Source organism: Rhinoderma darwinii, chromosome 4, assembly GCF_050947455.1.
Source record: "Rhinoderma darwinii isolate aRhiDar2 chromosome 4, aRhiDar2.hap1, whole genome shotgun sequence".
Lineage (NCBI taxonomy): Eukaryota > Metazoa > Chordata > Amphibia > Anura > Rhinodermatidae > Rhinoderma > Rhinoderma darwinii.
Window position 1 is genome coordinate 363231995 of NC_134690.1, and position 14771 is coordinate 363246765.

The 14771-nt window shown below is 41.7% G+C and overlaps 1 protein-coding gene across 1 annotated transcript in view; it reads right to left on the minus strand.

Annotated features, from left to right (window-relative positions):
• Window positions 1–340: 340 nt before the first annotated feature.
• The window catches only part of TMX4 (thioredoxin related transmembrane protein 4), a 69867-nt gene continuing 55436 nt past the window's right edge, over window positions 341–14771 (minus strand). The window contains exons 6-8 of the mRNA XM_075863059.1: window positions 7407–7508; window positions 4922–4985; window positions 341–1778 (exon numbers count right to left, since the gene is read on the minus strand). Of these exons, the coding sequence (XP_075719174.1) occupies window positions 1471–1778; window positions 4922–4985; window positions 7407–7508 (474 nt within the window). The 3' untranslated portion in view covers window positions 341–1470. The remainder of the gene's footprint in view (window positions 1779–4921; window positions 4986–7406; window positions 7509–14771) is intronic.

A 14771-nucleotide genomic window follows, 5' to 3' on the forward strand; every position in this document is an offset into this window, starting at 1 on the left:
TGTGAAACGAGGCAGCTGTAAACAGTCTGTCTTTTCACACGTAAAAGCCTCTCATCGTGTGAACATACCCTAAGACAGCACACAAGGATTTAACAGGGTCCCTATGCGCTGAGTAAATGAATGGAGAGGAGTGCATGATGCTGATTGGTCAGTGTTATACTCCTCTGTACAACGCCCACTTGGTCTAAAGTAAAAACACGCCCACTTGGGCATTAAGCAACTCATTAGCATAAATCTAAAATCGCTAATAAAGTGGTGAAAATAGATCGTTTTTTTCAAATAAAAAGCACTGCTGTCACCTACATTATAGCGCTGATCTCCTTATGTAGGAGACAGGGCACTTATAATGTGGTGACAGAGTCTCTTTAATGCCCTAGTTAATAAAAACCTATAGAACCCTTTAAGGTCAGAGAACAAATGCCAACACAAAACGTTCAGATGAATGGCAGTCTCATAGTGGGGGACTTACCCACCTGCTTTATAATGCTTCAAAATGATCATTACTGGTTTCCAGTTATTAACTATAGTATCCCAGATAGCGTGGTGTGAATAAGGCCGATTATGGGGATGATTGTGATGGCGCAGACGTGTCGATAGTGAACAGGCTGATCTCTCGGTGGTTTGTTGAGCCATCCATCTGGTTATGGCAGCCCTGATTTCAGTAGCTAACATGTCACCCAAGGGTCTGTCATTTTACAGCTTTTCTTCTGACACAATATTTTAAAATTTGTCAGTCATTTACATCAGAAGGTGGTAGAGGAGGAGGAGGGGTACTTAATAAAGTTATGCCTCACCAAAATATTTCTTTATGGACAAGTTGACATCTGCGTTGGAGGATCTGTTAGAAGCCTCCATCGCAGATTACGGCAAAAATCTTGGACAAAATAGGGCAGCACGCAGCAACATTTTACCTGGGAAAATAATGGAAACCATGGGCAGGATTGGTATCCGTAATGAAACCGGTCAGCGCCATCATTTTCGTTGTTTTACTTCTATGAGCAGAGCACAGAAATAAATGTGAACATTGACTTGTATCACAGTTAGCTAACAATATCTGTATATACAGTGCCCGAACAGTTGAACAGTTCATTAAGCACTGAAGCCAAGGATTGGTACAACTATTAAAAAAAATGTAAACAGTTACAAATTTGTGACGGCAAAAATAGCATAAAAAAAATCATTTTCCATTAGAAACAGAATTTGGCATAAACTGAAGTAAACTAGACATAAAAGGGGAGTTCTTCAGTCGTAACACGTCAATGCCGGAAACCAAGATAAGAAAACGATCAACAAATGTCTTGTGTTACGAACCTAAACACCTGGAGACAACTTCTAAAACGTTCTCTCTTACAAGATTACTGTAATAAAAGAAGTTTCCATTCAAAATACTAATCACACCAAAAAACTGCAGCAAAAATATTGGAGACATATCTTTGGTCCATGAAGATAAACCTACAGATACGCGGAGGTCTACTGTCCACCGGCCACCGCTTCAGTTCTGCGATGCCGCAAGGCACTCTCAGTCTCTGGCGTACTTGGCTGTTGTGGATGACTATTATGTTCTTCTTCTGGGTCAGATTTCTCCACTGCCGAGTCCTCCTCAGAATCCTTCACATCACTATTAGAATTAGCCACGTCACTGTCCTCTGCTTGGTCATCTTCCTGGTCACCTTCATTGTCCTCTTCAGTGGCATCCTCATTGTCAATTGTATCCTTCAGTCCATCAGAAGAATCCCTCTGATCTTTATCTGGAATCTCCACATCATCCTGGTTTATCTCTGCAGTGGAAGCAAAATAGAATACAGGATTCAGCAGCGATTAAACATACGACCAGCGGTATAAGACATCGACCTCTTCAGCGGTCAGTCGAAAGGATGGTAAAAACAGGTTTCTTACTTTATTCATGAGCCATCTTAAAGGGGTATTACCAAAGATCTAAACAATGGCTCATTATCCTCTATATCTAAAATCAATCAGCTTTGCAGATATATTACATTTTCTATAATGGGCTATTTTTATGGAATGACCCCCCCCCCCAAAAAAAAAAAAACCTGTTATGCTTTGAAGCAAAATTGCATGTAGGCGCAAATAGATCAATGTGTGATCGACGGGGGAGGTGGTCCACCAACATGGCTGAGCTGCAGTACAGGTACGGCGCTGTGCCTGGACAAAATAATGAAAGGGCTATGCTATTAAATGTCCCAGACAACGCTATACGAGGGCAACAAAGGTTAATGACAATTGTCCTGAAGGCCTCCTCGGAGTAAAATAACAGGACCTCAGTAAGGCATCCAATAGACATATACATGAACTGGAGGATCTATCTCTAGTCTGACTGTAGCTGGTGGACATATGAGATCTCAACCACAAATGCAAATCACCTCTATAGTAATACACATATGAAACCCCTGACATTTAATGAAGGCCTTTGATGTTTATATCAACATGTGGTATCTGTAGAAGTCGAAGAAACAGATCATTATTCTACCTCAAATAGAATACTTATGAAGAACATACAATCTCAGTTGAATTGTCATTCATTATCTACAAACATGTGGATAAGGATCAATGTTCTCCTCCAGCTGTCTCGCGATGATGAACAGCACTTGGATGTAAAAGATATACTTTTTTGTAAGGACTCTAAAAGAAGATCATCTATACAAAGCAGAACCAGATAATGATCAGATGAGCATTATGGAATCACCAAACAAATGTGGCTTTAGAGAGAAACCAATTTGACCAGGACGACAGTCTATTTCTAAAAACTGGGCTTTAAAATAGATAATGTACAAAGCAAGTGAGAAGGTTAAATATGAAGAAAAATAGTAACTAAAATGATTTAAAGGGGACGTGTTTAATGGCTGAGGAGATGAAGTAGTTCCATGTGTTTGGCAGATGGGACAATATAAAGCATTTACCTCTTTGAAAGACTGGTTACTAATGTAGTTATTTAGACTGGTTAGATGTCTTCCTTAAAGAGGTTATCCGACGAATAATATTAAAGAAACAGTCTTTCAGAAAAACATAGTAACCAATCACAGCACAGTTTTTTCTTTTTTAAAAGGGTTATACATTTTTTTTTTTTAAAACTGTGCTGTGATTGGTTGCTATGGAAAAATATTTTTTTTCTGTTCGGACTCGTCCACATCTACGTTGGAGCCTCCGTTGCAGATCTGGCTGAGATTACTGGAGACCATAGCGCACCATGCTGCACTACTGTCTCCGATAAAACCACGGACACCCTGATGAAAATCATTTGGCACCCGTTAAAGTCAATGGGTTCCATCAGACGCCGGTGTTGTCCCCGTGTTACAAAGGAACCGTTGCTTCCATTATTCCCTTGTTCTGCTCCTCTGACGGAGCAGCAACACTGGAATGATAACGCAGGTGTGAACATAGCCTTAGATAGGTTTCATAAATCTTCCCCATTATGATTACTTAAATAAAAAATACCTAATTCTAAAACATGTTTAGTAAAACAGAAAAATAAAAAGCTTTGAGATGCTGGCAGGGAATTATAGTCAAAATTATATATTCATATCAGGAAAATACAATAAAAAGGCTCAAGACAAGTTTGTAGTGAAAAGCAGCAGTCCTTTATTAGGGGTATTTAAAGGAACACTGAACTTAGAAATGAATGATGACAGCAAAGACAGGAGATAAACTTGCCCAAAGTATTGGCTGGTCTTCAGGATTTTCTCCATGCTACTGAAAACTTGCTCCTGATCTAGTCATTCAATTTTTGGCAAGGGGTTTGGGTTAAAATTCTCTGTGGGGCAAAGCTCCTACTGCAGCCAGTAGTCTCCAACACAGGAAGAGGAGATTATGGGAGGAATTGCTAGAATTTTCTCTTTCATTATTTGTATATTTTCTGCTTGCTGTTCCTTTAACTTCACACTATGCTTTACGCCTGCTAAGGATGTACGTAATAGATCATTACTTTAGGACTGGAGCTTAGCATCAGAATCATGGCCAGAATCTTAGTTTTCAAAATTATATCAAGATCAATAATCTGGGTTCAATATTCGGGGACCAGCACTCCTTTGAATTCTGGGAGCAGGATGAAACGTTTTAGTTCCTGGTTATGTGTGTGCACAGTAGGGGAGGGGTGGGAGGGTGACAGCAGGAATAATGATTAGTCTTTCCCCCAGTGACCCCAGGGGATGATACAGAAACTTTTTCTTCATGTTAACACCCTCAAGGAGCACTGTCTGGAGCAAGCTCTAATAGCTCTAAATTCTGTCAAATGAACAGTGCAATACACATATGACTTACAAGTTGTCCACTCATTCATCAGGAAGAAATGCGCTCCCAGTAAATCTGTAGATCCCACTTTGTCCTTTAGGGTATACTAAGCAGTGGTGCCAGCCTACCATTACACATTCACAATTTATGGTGCCAAAGTGCCACCTTTTTCACAATCCTAGCATGTTATTCTCTACCAGCAACACCGCTCTACTTGTGCAACGAAACTAACCCATCCGTAGCATGAGACCGTGCATCGGTCTATTCTATGCCATCCACGTTCTGCCCACAATAATGAGTCAGAGGATTGTTTTTTTTTTTACATTTTCTTATTTACTGAAAGTAGTGACAATGCCCTTCAAATCTAGTGAAGGCCGGACCCAGCGGTTGGACCGCGAACAATCAATACGTTTTCGAAGCGATGTTAGATATTTGTCAGAAATCCTATTTAGAGCATGGTCATGCAATAGATCCGTAACTCTTACATCGTCCTCTATCAGAGTGTGTTAAAATGTCCATTTAACTATATCGGTTTTGCGGAAGATTAGATAATATCCAGTATGGCCTCCATGTCAGCTCAACGAGTGGTTGTCACCAGCCTTAAAACTTCTAAGCAAAAGGTCTAGTTAATTGATAAATTCTATTCATTTTAACCTTGATGCCTTACCGTACTTACCAGATCTTACCCCTTGATACTTCGGTTTAGCAGGACAAAAGCAGTCTGCTAGTAGGACCAGTATCTGCAAAGGAAATAGATCAAGAAAGACGTCAAATCTACAATAATAGAAACCTGCAGCACACCGAGCCAGCTCAAATATACAAGAACGCTGTCATCACCCACATTCCTCTATCCCATAAATGTGTCATTTCAGCTTGATGATCATCAAGAGAGGAATTTCTCATGTTCGAGGAAAACATCCAAGCTGACCATCTTATCCACATGGGAAGCAACAGCCTGCAAGCTCCGCCGGCATCCCTGCAGATTGTCAGTAGATCCCGCTGAAAATGGCAAGTTTTGCAGTAAAAAAACAAACCAAATACTTATGAGCAGACTTGAATAAATAGGTTGCGAAATCTCGGCCTTGTGTAACCAACCATGTTCTTTTCTCGCAGAGATGACAATCTGGTAAGAGTTGGTATGGGGATCATCAAACATTGATAAATCCGCTAGGTGTTAAAACCTATATGTTGTGAATAAAATATTAACCCTTTAATGACAATCTCTCTACAATTTCACTAGAATTTATCGAATATTTCTCTAGAAATAATCTAATATATATATATATATATATATATATATATATACATATACACACACACACACACACACACACACACACTCACATATACATACACAGTCACCCTGGATCACTGTGAGCGGATAAGAGGGCTTTAGTTAACAACGGATCCGTTTTTTATGGCTGTTTTGCATCAATGTGTCTCAAAATTTGAATCCATTTCCCGACCGTCTGACCGTTTTTCACCGACACTTGCCATCCATTTTTCATGGACGTTAAAAACGGATGAATTTTATTCGTTAGGGTTTTTTTTATTTGTCGCAGCGACCTGAAAACACCACAGTGCCCATGTAGATAGTGACGCAATACCACTGTAGATGGTGCCACATTGCCCACTGTAGATCGTGCCAGTGCCCACCATAAATAGTGCCACAGTGCCCACATAGTGCCAGTTGTAGATAGCACCACAGTGTCCCCTGTAATGCAACAGTACCCATGTAAATAGTGCCACAAGCCCAGTATATAGCTCCCCCTGTAGACAGCACCACTCCAATTGTACTTATCATCATCATCATCATCCCCCCCCCCCCCGTAATCGGCACCACTAACTCCCTGTAGGAGCGGAATCCAACTGGCCAGGGATACACTGCCCCCACACAGTATATTGCCCCACAGCTGCCCCCACAAAGTATAAAGCTCCCATAACGGACCTCCATGCAGTATAATGCCCCTATAACTGCCATCCACACAGTATAATGCCCCAATACAGTATAATGCCCCATAACTTACCTCCACACAGTATAGTCTCCATAACTGCCATCCACACAGTATAATTCCCCCTAACTGCCCTCCACACAGTATAATGCCTTCATAACTACCCTCCACACAGTATAATGCCCCATAAAATGGCAACACAGTATAATGCCCCTATAACTGCCCTCCACAGTATAAAGCCCTATAACTGCCCTCCACACAGGATAATGCCCCATAACTGCCCTCCACACAGGATAAAGCCCCCATAACTGCCTTCCACACAGTAGAATGCCCCATAACTGCCCTCCACACACGATAATGCCCCTATAGCTTCCCTCACACAGTATATTGCCTCCATGCTGTATAATGCCCCCCACAGCCCCAATAAAAATAATAAAATACATACTCACCTAACCCCATTCCAATGACGAGTAGAGGAGATCCCTCTGTTTCTCCGGTCTGAGTGGTTCGGCGCAGAGAGGGGCAATGACGTCACTCACGCCTGCGCCGAGCCATTAGTGGCCGGCGATACATAGTGATTGGTAGAGCAGGGACCTTACGGCCCCCTGCTCTACCACTGGATTCAACTGTATCTGCGTCCTGAAGATGCAGATACAGTTGAAACCGGGAAAAAAAAGAAAAAAGAAATAAATACAAAAATGCGCAAGATGTCGGTTAATTTAAGTGAATTTTGATTTAGTTTGTTTTTCGTTTAATTGCCCAGCCCTAATTGCCTTTCACAATACAGAATCAGAATTTGTATGTCACAGCTCGATCCTGTCGACAGTACTGTGTGCAGGAGGGCGCAGTGCCATCAAATAGAGTACATAGTTTAACGGGCTTCTGATGCAAGGACAGAGCCATTAGAGGCTTAGTTTACGAGGGATGGGCAGAAAGGCATTAAATAAATTGACAGAAGTAAAAAAAAAATACGGAGATTTCTATGACCGTGTAAGAAATAGAAGCTGCGTAAATAATTTAAAGGGGTCCTACACTTTCATAAATGCAGCTCTTATACCTGAGAACTGAACGTAGGCTAGATGTGTCAGAGAGCAATCACTTAGCTAGTCCACATTCAGCACTCAGTTATGAGCTACATTTATGAAAAAAAATAAAAATAATAAGTTTATATAAAAATATAAATAATATATTAAAAAAGACCAGCCTTACCAAGCCTAGTATTAATCCAATCACCAGGGTCAACACAATAAAGACGATGTACGATCCCCAGGCTGGAATTCCAAGAGGTCCTGTGAAGTAGTTGTGTGTTTGCTGAAATAGAAATGGAGCATTTAAGCGAAAAAGACACCAGCAAATAAATATCCCCAAAACACATGCATCCCCCCACATGTGCAAATGACATCATGAGCTACTTTTCAGTCTGGTTTGGGCTGCGTTCACGTCTGAGTCAGGGCTCCGCTCCGACGAAATTTTCAGCTGGAACAGAGCCCAGACTGACACAAATGGAAACCAGAGGTTTCAATGATGAAGGATCCGGATCGGTGCCAATGGTTTCCGCTTGTCTCCATTGTGCAGGGGTTCCGTCATTTTGACGGAATGAATAGCGCAGTAGACTACGGTATTGATTCAGTCAAAATGACGGAACCCTTGCACAACAGAGACAAACGAAAACCATTTGCACCAGATCGGTCACCATTAAAATCAATGGTTCTTGTCTACAGAAAATTTCTACGGAATGTCGGAACGGAGCCCTGACACAGATGTGAATGCAGCCGAAAAAGGCACAACAGTTGCCTACTAGGTTAATAGTTACATTTTCCTGTTTTGAAGTAGTCATCCAATCTGAAGCAGGTTTTTCATTTTTATGCAAATGATTGCGTAATTAAAATGTTTCTAATACACTTTGTATAGCAATCCCTCAACATAGTCAATGTAAAAAAACTTCACTAATAGGCGTGCAGAAGTTTAAAAATAAAATATGCAGCATGCCATGAAAACTGCAGGTGTATGAGGTTTTATAAAATCTCACCGACTACAGTGTAACACATGGCCACAGCAATAAAATACGAGGGCAAGATCACTGCATATGAATATGGCCTAAACAATACAGGTACACGCATCAGAGCGCGCACTTGTAACAAAGATGGGTTTTCAGTCTCCGATTGTGTGCAACGAGTGTTTTCAGTTACTGACAAGCAAGAAGAGATCTTGAAAAAGTGAGGAATCTATTTTTAACAATGGTGCATATTAGGCGAATTTGGAATTGCCTGACTGTTTGGATTTCTTTTTATGCCAATTACCAGCCGTAAGAGATTTTAACCTTTGACTTTGATAAAGGAGTCTAACAAGGACATTTACAACTTAACTACACCCACTTTTCTTGCCAGTTTTCTTTTTTGGAGTGAGAAGGCAAATGTCAAAAAGTTTAACATAAATTTGGTGCAATATATGCAATTTATGGGCAACAACCTGAAGTGCATCCTAAATACAGGGGAAATATAATGGAAAGATTTCAACTTCTGTTCTGTGCGGCCACTACTAACTTTGGCTTCAAAATACTGATGTAAAATACGGACTGAATCTAAAATGTAAATGAAGAGGAACAGGGCATATGCGAAATATGAATTTACAAGTTTTTAAAGTCCGATATGTTTCCCGACAATGAAGACAGTCTAATGCAGGCGTCTCAAACTCAGCCAGGTAAATGGGCCACACATAGAAAAATTGTGAAGATGACGGGCCGCATTACTTTCAAATTTGATACAATACAAAATTATTGTTAATCAATTAGTTATTTGAACTACTATAACACTATATTACTATAATAATACTACTATAACACTACATTACTATAATAACACTACTATAACACTACATTACTATAATAACACTACTATAACACTACATTACTATAACAATACTACATTACATTAATAATAACAACACTACATTACTATAAACAATACTACATTACTATAACAATAGCGCTAGGTTTAAGCTTAACGGAAGTTTGCGAGTTTCTAGTTTAAATGTCGGTAAATGCAGTCTGGCGGCTCTGCTGGCAGCGTTTGGCAGACAAGAATATGAAGATTGGGCAGCCCCTTTGTAGATAGTGCCACAGTGCCCTCTGTAGATACTGCCACACACCCACCTGTAGAAATTGCCACAGTGCCCTCTGTAGATAGTCACACCTCCCTGTAGATATCTCCATTGGGGCTCCCTCTAGGATTGGAATCCCCAGCCAGAGCGTTGTCAACGTTTAGGCCGGGGATTCCTCTGCTGGAGGAGACCCTGATGACACTGTCCATAAATAGTGACGTCAAGGGATCCTCCTGGACCAGAATGTGAGGTCAGGGGCAACCCCAGAGCAGAGCACTAGAATAGGCTCTGCTCCACAACTCTGTGGAAGCCCCTGACATTACTGTCCATATATGGATAGTGATGTCAGGGGCAACGCCAGAGTCCCAGAGCAGAGCCGCTTCCAGCACTCTGCCTGGGACTCCAGCTCTGCTCCTGACATCACTGTCCATATATGGACAGTGATGTCAGAGGATTCCTCAGAGGAGGAGTCCCAGAGCAGAGTGCTAGTATAAGCTCTGCTCTGGGAAAGCCCCCGACATTACGTTCTATATATAGAAAGTGACATCAGGGGCTTAGTCATTCGCCGGCACACTCCTCCTTCGGCCTGCACTCTCCCCTCCCAAGGGAGCTGCGGGTCCCCGCGGGACACGGGTTTGAGACCCCTGGTCTAATGAAATCAAAACAAAAAAGTGAAATCCCAAGTTTATTTAAAAAGTAACGAGAGTCTTTACATCCACCCATACACTGTTGCCGTTGATCGGGCCGCAAACTATGGATCCTAGTGTCCATAATTCCTCAGAGTGGCTTCCGCAACCGTTCTGTACCTCCGTATATTACGACCGTGTTACATTTTGGGGTCCGCAAATAAAAAAAAACACAGGAGGAAATGGTCACCATCTTGTCCCACCACCCTTGGAAACACCCATGGGAAGGTCACATGAGAGAATTTTACAGATATTTCCTGGATGGCTTCCATGTGCTGTCCGTTATTTTTGTGGAGCCATAGACTTAAATGGGCAGCACAGGTCGCAAAAAAAAAAAACACAGGTATAGTAGACATTGTAGGATTTGCGTAATGGAACAGACCCCCAAAAAACACTGACGCGTATATGGCCCCATAGAAACGAATGAAGAGATACACGGTCATGTGCATGAAGTCTTCGGTCTAATGCACACAACCATGTTGATTTTGCGATCCGCAAAACCATGGATCTGTTGTCTATTTGTGATCCATTTGTCCACAAAAATCCTTCCATTAGTGTATCTGTGTGTCCTCAGTATTCACGGATCCGGGAAAAAAAAAAAAAAGTCTGGAGTTGGTCACCAGTTTGTCCAAACTCCCCGAGTAGGTCACATGATCGCTGAATCTCATGAATTCCCTAGCGTTGGTTGGCAACGCATCCGCAATTGCAGACGACACACGGACGGCAACCTGTATGCGGTGCGCAATTTTCACAGTCCCATAGACTTCTATGAGTAAGTCCGTGATGCAAATACAGACAATAAAATGACATGTCCTGAGTCTTTGCAGCCCACACATGGATCCAAAAACGCCATGGTAGTGTGCATGGAGCCATATAAAATCAATGGGCTCATGTGCTATCCGCAAAATTGTGAATAGCACACAGACAAATAACTACGGTCGTTTGCATTAGTGAGCATAAGGGTATGCTCACACGGCTTATTTTCGGCCGTTTTTCGGGCTGTAAACAGCCGAAAAGTCGGAAGCAGAACGCCTCCAAACATCTGCCCATTGAATTCAACGGGAAAAACGACGTTCTGTTCCGACGTGGCGTTTTTTTACGCGGCCGTTTTGAAAGACTGCCACGTTAAAAAACGCCCGCAATAAAAGAAGTGTATGTCACTTCTTGAGCCGTTTTTTGGAGCAGTTTTTCAATTACTCTATAGAAAAACAGAACCAAAGACGTCCGTAAAATACGCCACGAAAAACACGAGTTTGATTAAAAAAACGGCAGAAAATCAGGAGCCGTTTTAGCTCCGTATTTTCAGAAGTTGTTTTAGTAAGCGTGTGCACATACCCTAATAGTCAATATCTAACTAGTGAGTCCACTGACAACTACAGAAATAATCTTAGTCCTCCAGCATTGCCATCTAACGGATGCAGGGAGGTCAGCTCATGTTCAGAGTCATTAGGGTGACGATCTGACACATACTGAGAAGCAACATCTTACACACTGCAAAGTCATCCGTCTGACAAGGTCACTATTAAGCAAACACATGCGGCAGCCTTGTGGCACTTGTAATCAAATGTTACCTATAACAGGAGGGGTCCTACCGCATGCAGGCACACTATCCCAACGTTACAGCCCAAGCTAAACATGGTTTCATGACACAAATGATAAAATCACATACTGTATGCATAGATTTCTAGATAGAATTCCGGTCCATAGAAGACGAAGCTAAAAACCTGCAGCCGCAGTTCTGAAGATCAGATTTGGGGGTCTGAATTCTTAGGCAGACTTGATTACAAAGTTGGGGAGGATCTCTTTTACTGATACAAACACTGCAACAACTGCACCAATACCAAGCAAGGTCCCGAGATAAACCAAGAAGGTGCAGTACGGTAAATGGAGTGCTCGGATAGCTCCTGAACACACTCACAAACCTTAAAATTATGTAACATTGTACCAGCTAGTGATAAAAAAAAAGACTACAATACTGCTACATGCTACTAAATGTAAAAAAAAAAAAAATCCACGTAATGCATTTTTACTTAATGACGTTGTAAAAGGCCCCATGCACACGAACGTGCTTTTGCGGCTGCAATTCCCCCGAAAATCCACGGGAGAATTGCGGCCCCATTCATGCCTATGGGGCCATGCACACAACCGTGGTTTTCATGGTGTGTGCATGGCCCCGGAGCCCGGACCGCAGAAAGAATGGGCAAGCCTTATTACGGCCGTGTTCTGCGGTCTGGGCTCATTGAAAATAATGGCCGCGGCCACGTGCACATGGCTACGGTCGTGTGCATGAGGCCTTAAATTTTTGCTTTTGATGCATAAAAAAAAAAACAAAAAAAAAAACAAAAACACACAAGACATGCTTTTGCCGCTTCCTAGTCACTTGAATAGTGAAAACTGCAACAACAAAAAAAAAAGTCATATTCACAGGAAGGACTTTGGCTTAACAGGTTCCCGACCGCTGGCTGTGTTTTTACGGCCAGCGGTCAGGGTCTCTGAAGTCCGCCGTATAGACGAATTACGGCAGCACTTCAGAGACTGTACACCCGATCGCGTGCCCACAGCCCTGTGCCCTGGCTGTTGCTAACAGCCATGGGCATTGGGCAGAGTGTCAGGGGCCAATCTTTTGGTCCCTGAACATGTGATCGCTGTGACAACCAATCACAGCGATCACATGCATTTCTGTGTAAATATGGTGTGCTCGCAATCGCGTGCACAAAGCCCTGTGCCCACGCGGTTACCAACAGCTCTGGGCACTGGGCAGAGTATCAGGGACCAACCTGATTGTCACTGAACATGTGATCGCTGTGAAAACCTATCACAGGAGGATCCAGGAGAGAAGGAGGTAAAAAATGGAATATCCGAGGGCGCAGCCGTACTGAAAATTGCTTTTATTTTTGTACAATAACAACAATGTGTTTCAAGGCCGTACCGGCCCCTTCGTCAGGTTGGGTACCACTAGTGACTGAAAGACATTTCATCACTCGCATTCCCCCAACACCAATCAGAAGCAACCCCCAGAAAAGGTGCCGCATCTGCAGAAAAGACGGGCACTGCAAAGATTCCCGATATTTCTGTCCATCATGTCCCTCGCAACCAGGCCTGTGCATTGAGCCATGTTTTAAAAAAATACCACACTGTTCTGAATTATTAGATTTTAGTTAATCAGTTGAAAATATATTTGCCCTATATTACATTTTTCCCCTGATTTTACTCCAAGGGTGAGGGTGAGAGTCACGTTTGCATGTTTTCTAAAGTTCATCTGCTGGAGAGCTCCATTTGCATAAACCTGCAATTTCTTATTTTAGAAAACCCCAAAAAATTAATTCCCATTATACCCCTAGATGAATATTTTGGGATTTCTGCTTCAAGAGCAGATATTTTGGAAGTGTTATAGAAACTCTGTGGAGTTTTGTCAAACCAGCTTTGAAAAAAGGTGATTTGTGAAATAAGCTTCTTCTATCGTCAGCCCTCCTACATCTCTATGTGATAATAAGGCCCACATATTTGGTATCCCCGTGCACGGGAGAAGTGGCAGAATGTGAAAGGAGATTAATTTTGATCGTGGTCTATACTGTGCGTGAAAAATGCTGGTATAAACTGACGCATTTGCTAAAAAATTGCTAATTTTATTTTTTTTAATTTAATTTTGTTCCATCTTATTCAAGAAACTTTCAGAAGAAAACTGGGCGGTCTAAAAAATATGATAAACCCCTTGAAGAAAACCTTGTGGGGTCTACTTGTGTGAATGAAGTCATTTATGGGGTGATTCTAATGTTTCAGCAGCATTAGGCCCCCCAGAAAACCGTATGCTGCTATAAAATCAAATGCAGAATTTCTGGACCGAAAAGGCCAAAAAGCCTCCTTTTATGCCAAGCCCTGGCACATGCCCGCACAGTGAATAAGGCACACATATTGGTATCCCCATGCACGGGAGAAGTGGAAGAATGTAAAAGGAGATGAACTTTGTCTGTGGTCTATACGGTATGTGAAAAATGCTATCATAAATGGACGCAATGGCTAAATTCTTGAATTTTTTTCCAATTTTACCCGCTTTAGAGAAAAAAAAAAAAAGATATATACTGACAAATGCCACTAAAACAAAGCCCTATCTGTCCTTTAAAAAGAGTGTAAAATTCAAAGATGAACTTTATTCACCTGCAGTCATCTAAAGAAGCGCATAGCAAAATTGTGAAATTTGCTCTGGTCATTTAGCTGTAAAACAGCCTAGAACTTAACTGGTTAAAATACAGTAAAAAAAAAAAAAAAAAAAGGAAAATACTGCACAAAAAAAACAACACAGGGCAGGAACATTTCTGTTTGCAAGGTCCCCAGACAATAAGGGATTTCAAGGGGTCATGCTGTTGGGACATCCAGTGATCAGCTGTAAACAGTCAGGGAATTTAGCAGTGGGTTTTTAATTTCCCTGCAGCGCCACCACAGGAGAAAATAAAGCATTACACAGTTTAATTCAAAATCAACAGGCTTACTGTGTAATGCATGGACATGCTGGGTCCTACGAAAGCAAGAGACACTCTTTGTAGCTACTCTAGAATGAAGAACCCCCTCTATGAAATCAGAATTCCCCGATAGGGCATTTGTACGTGGGTTTTCCAAACGAGACAACCCTTTGAATGCAATGTGTAAACATAACCCAACTTTTCAGCAGCATTAATCTCATTTAAAATTTTATAAACTACAGTCACTTGCTTAATCCGATTATTGCCTAGAGAGGGTTTTAGACCTGTAAATGAAATGGCTTTCAGACTAAAACCTGTCACTACAGGGAGAC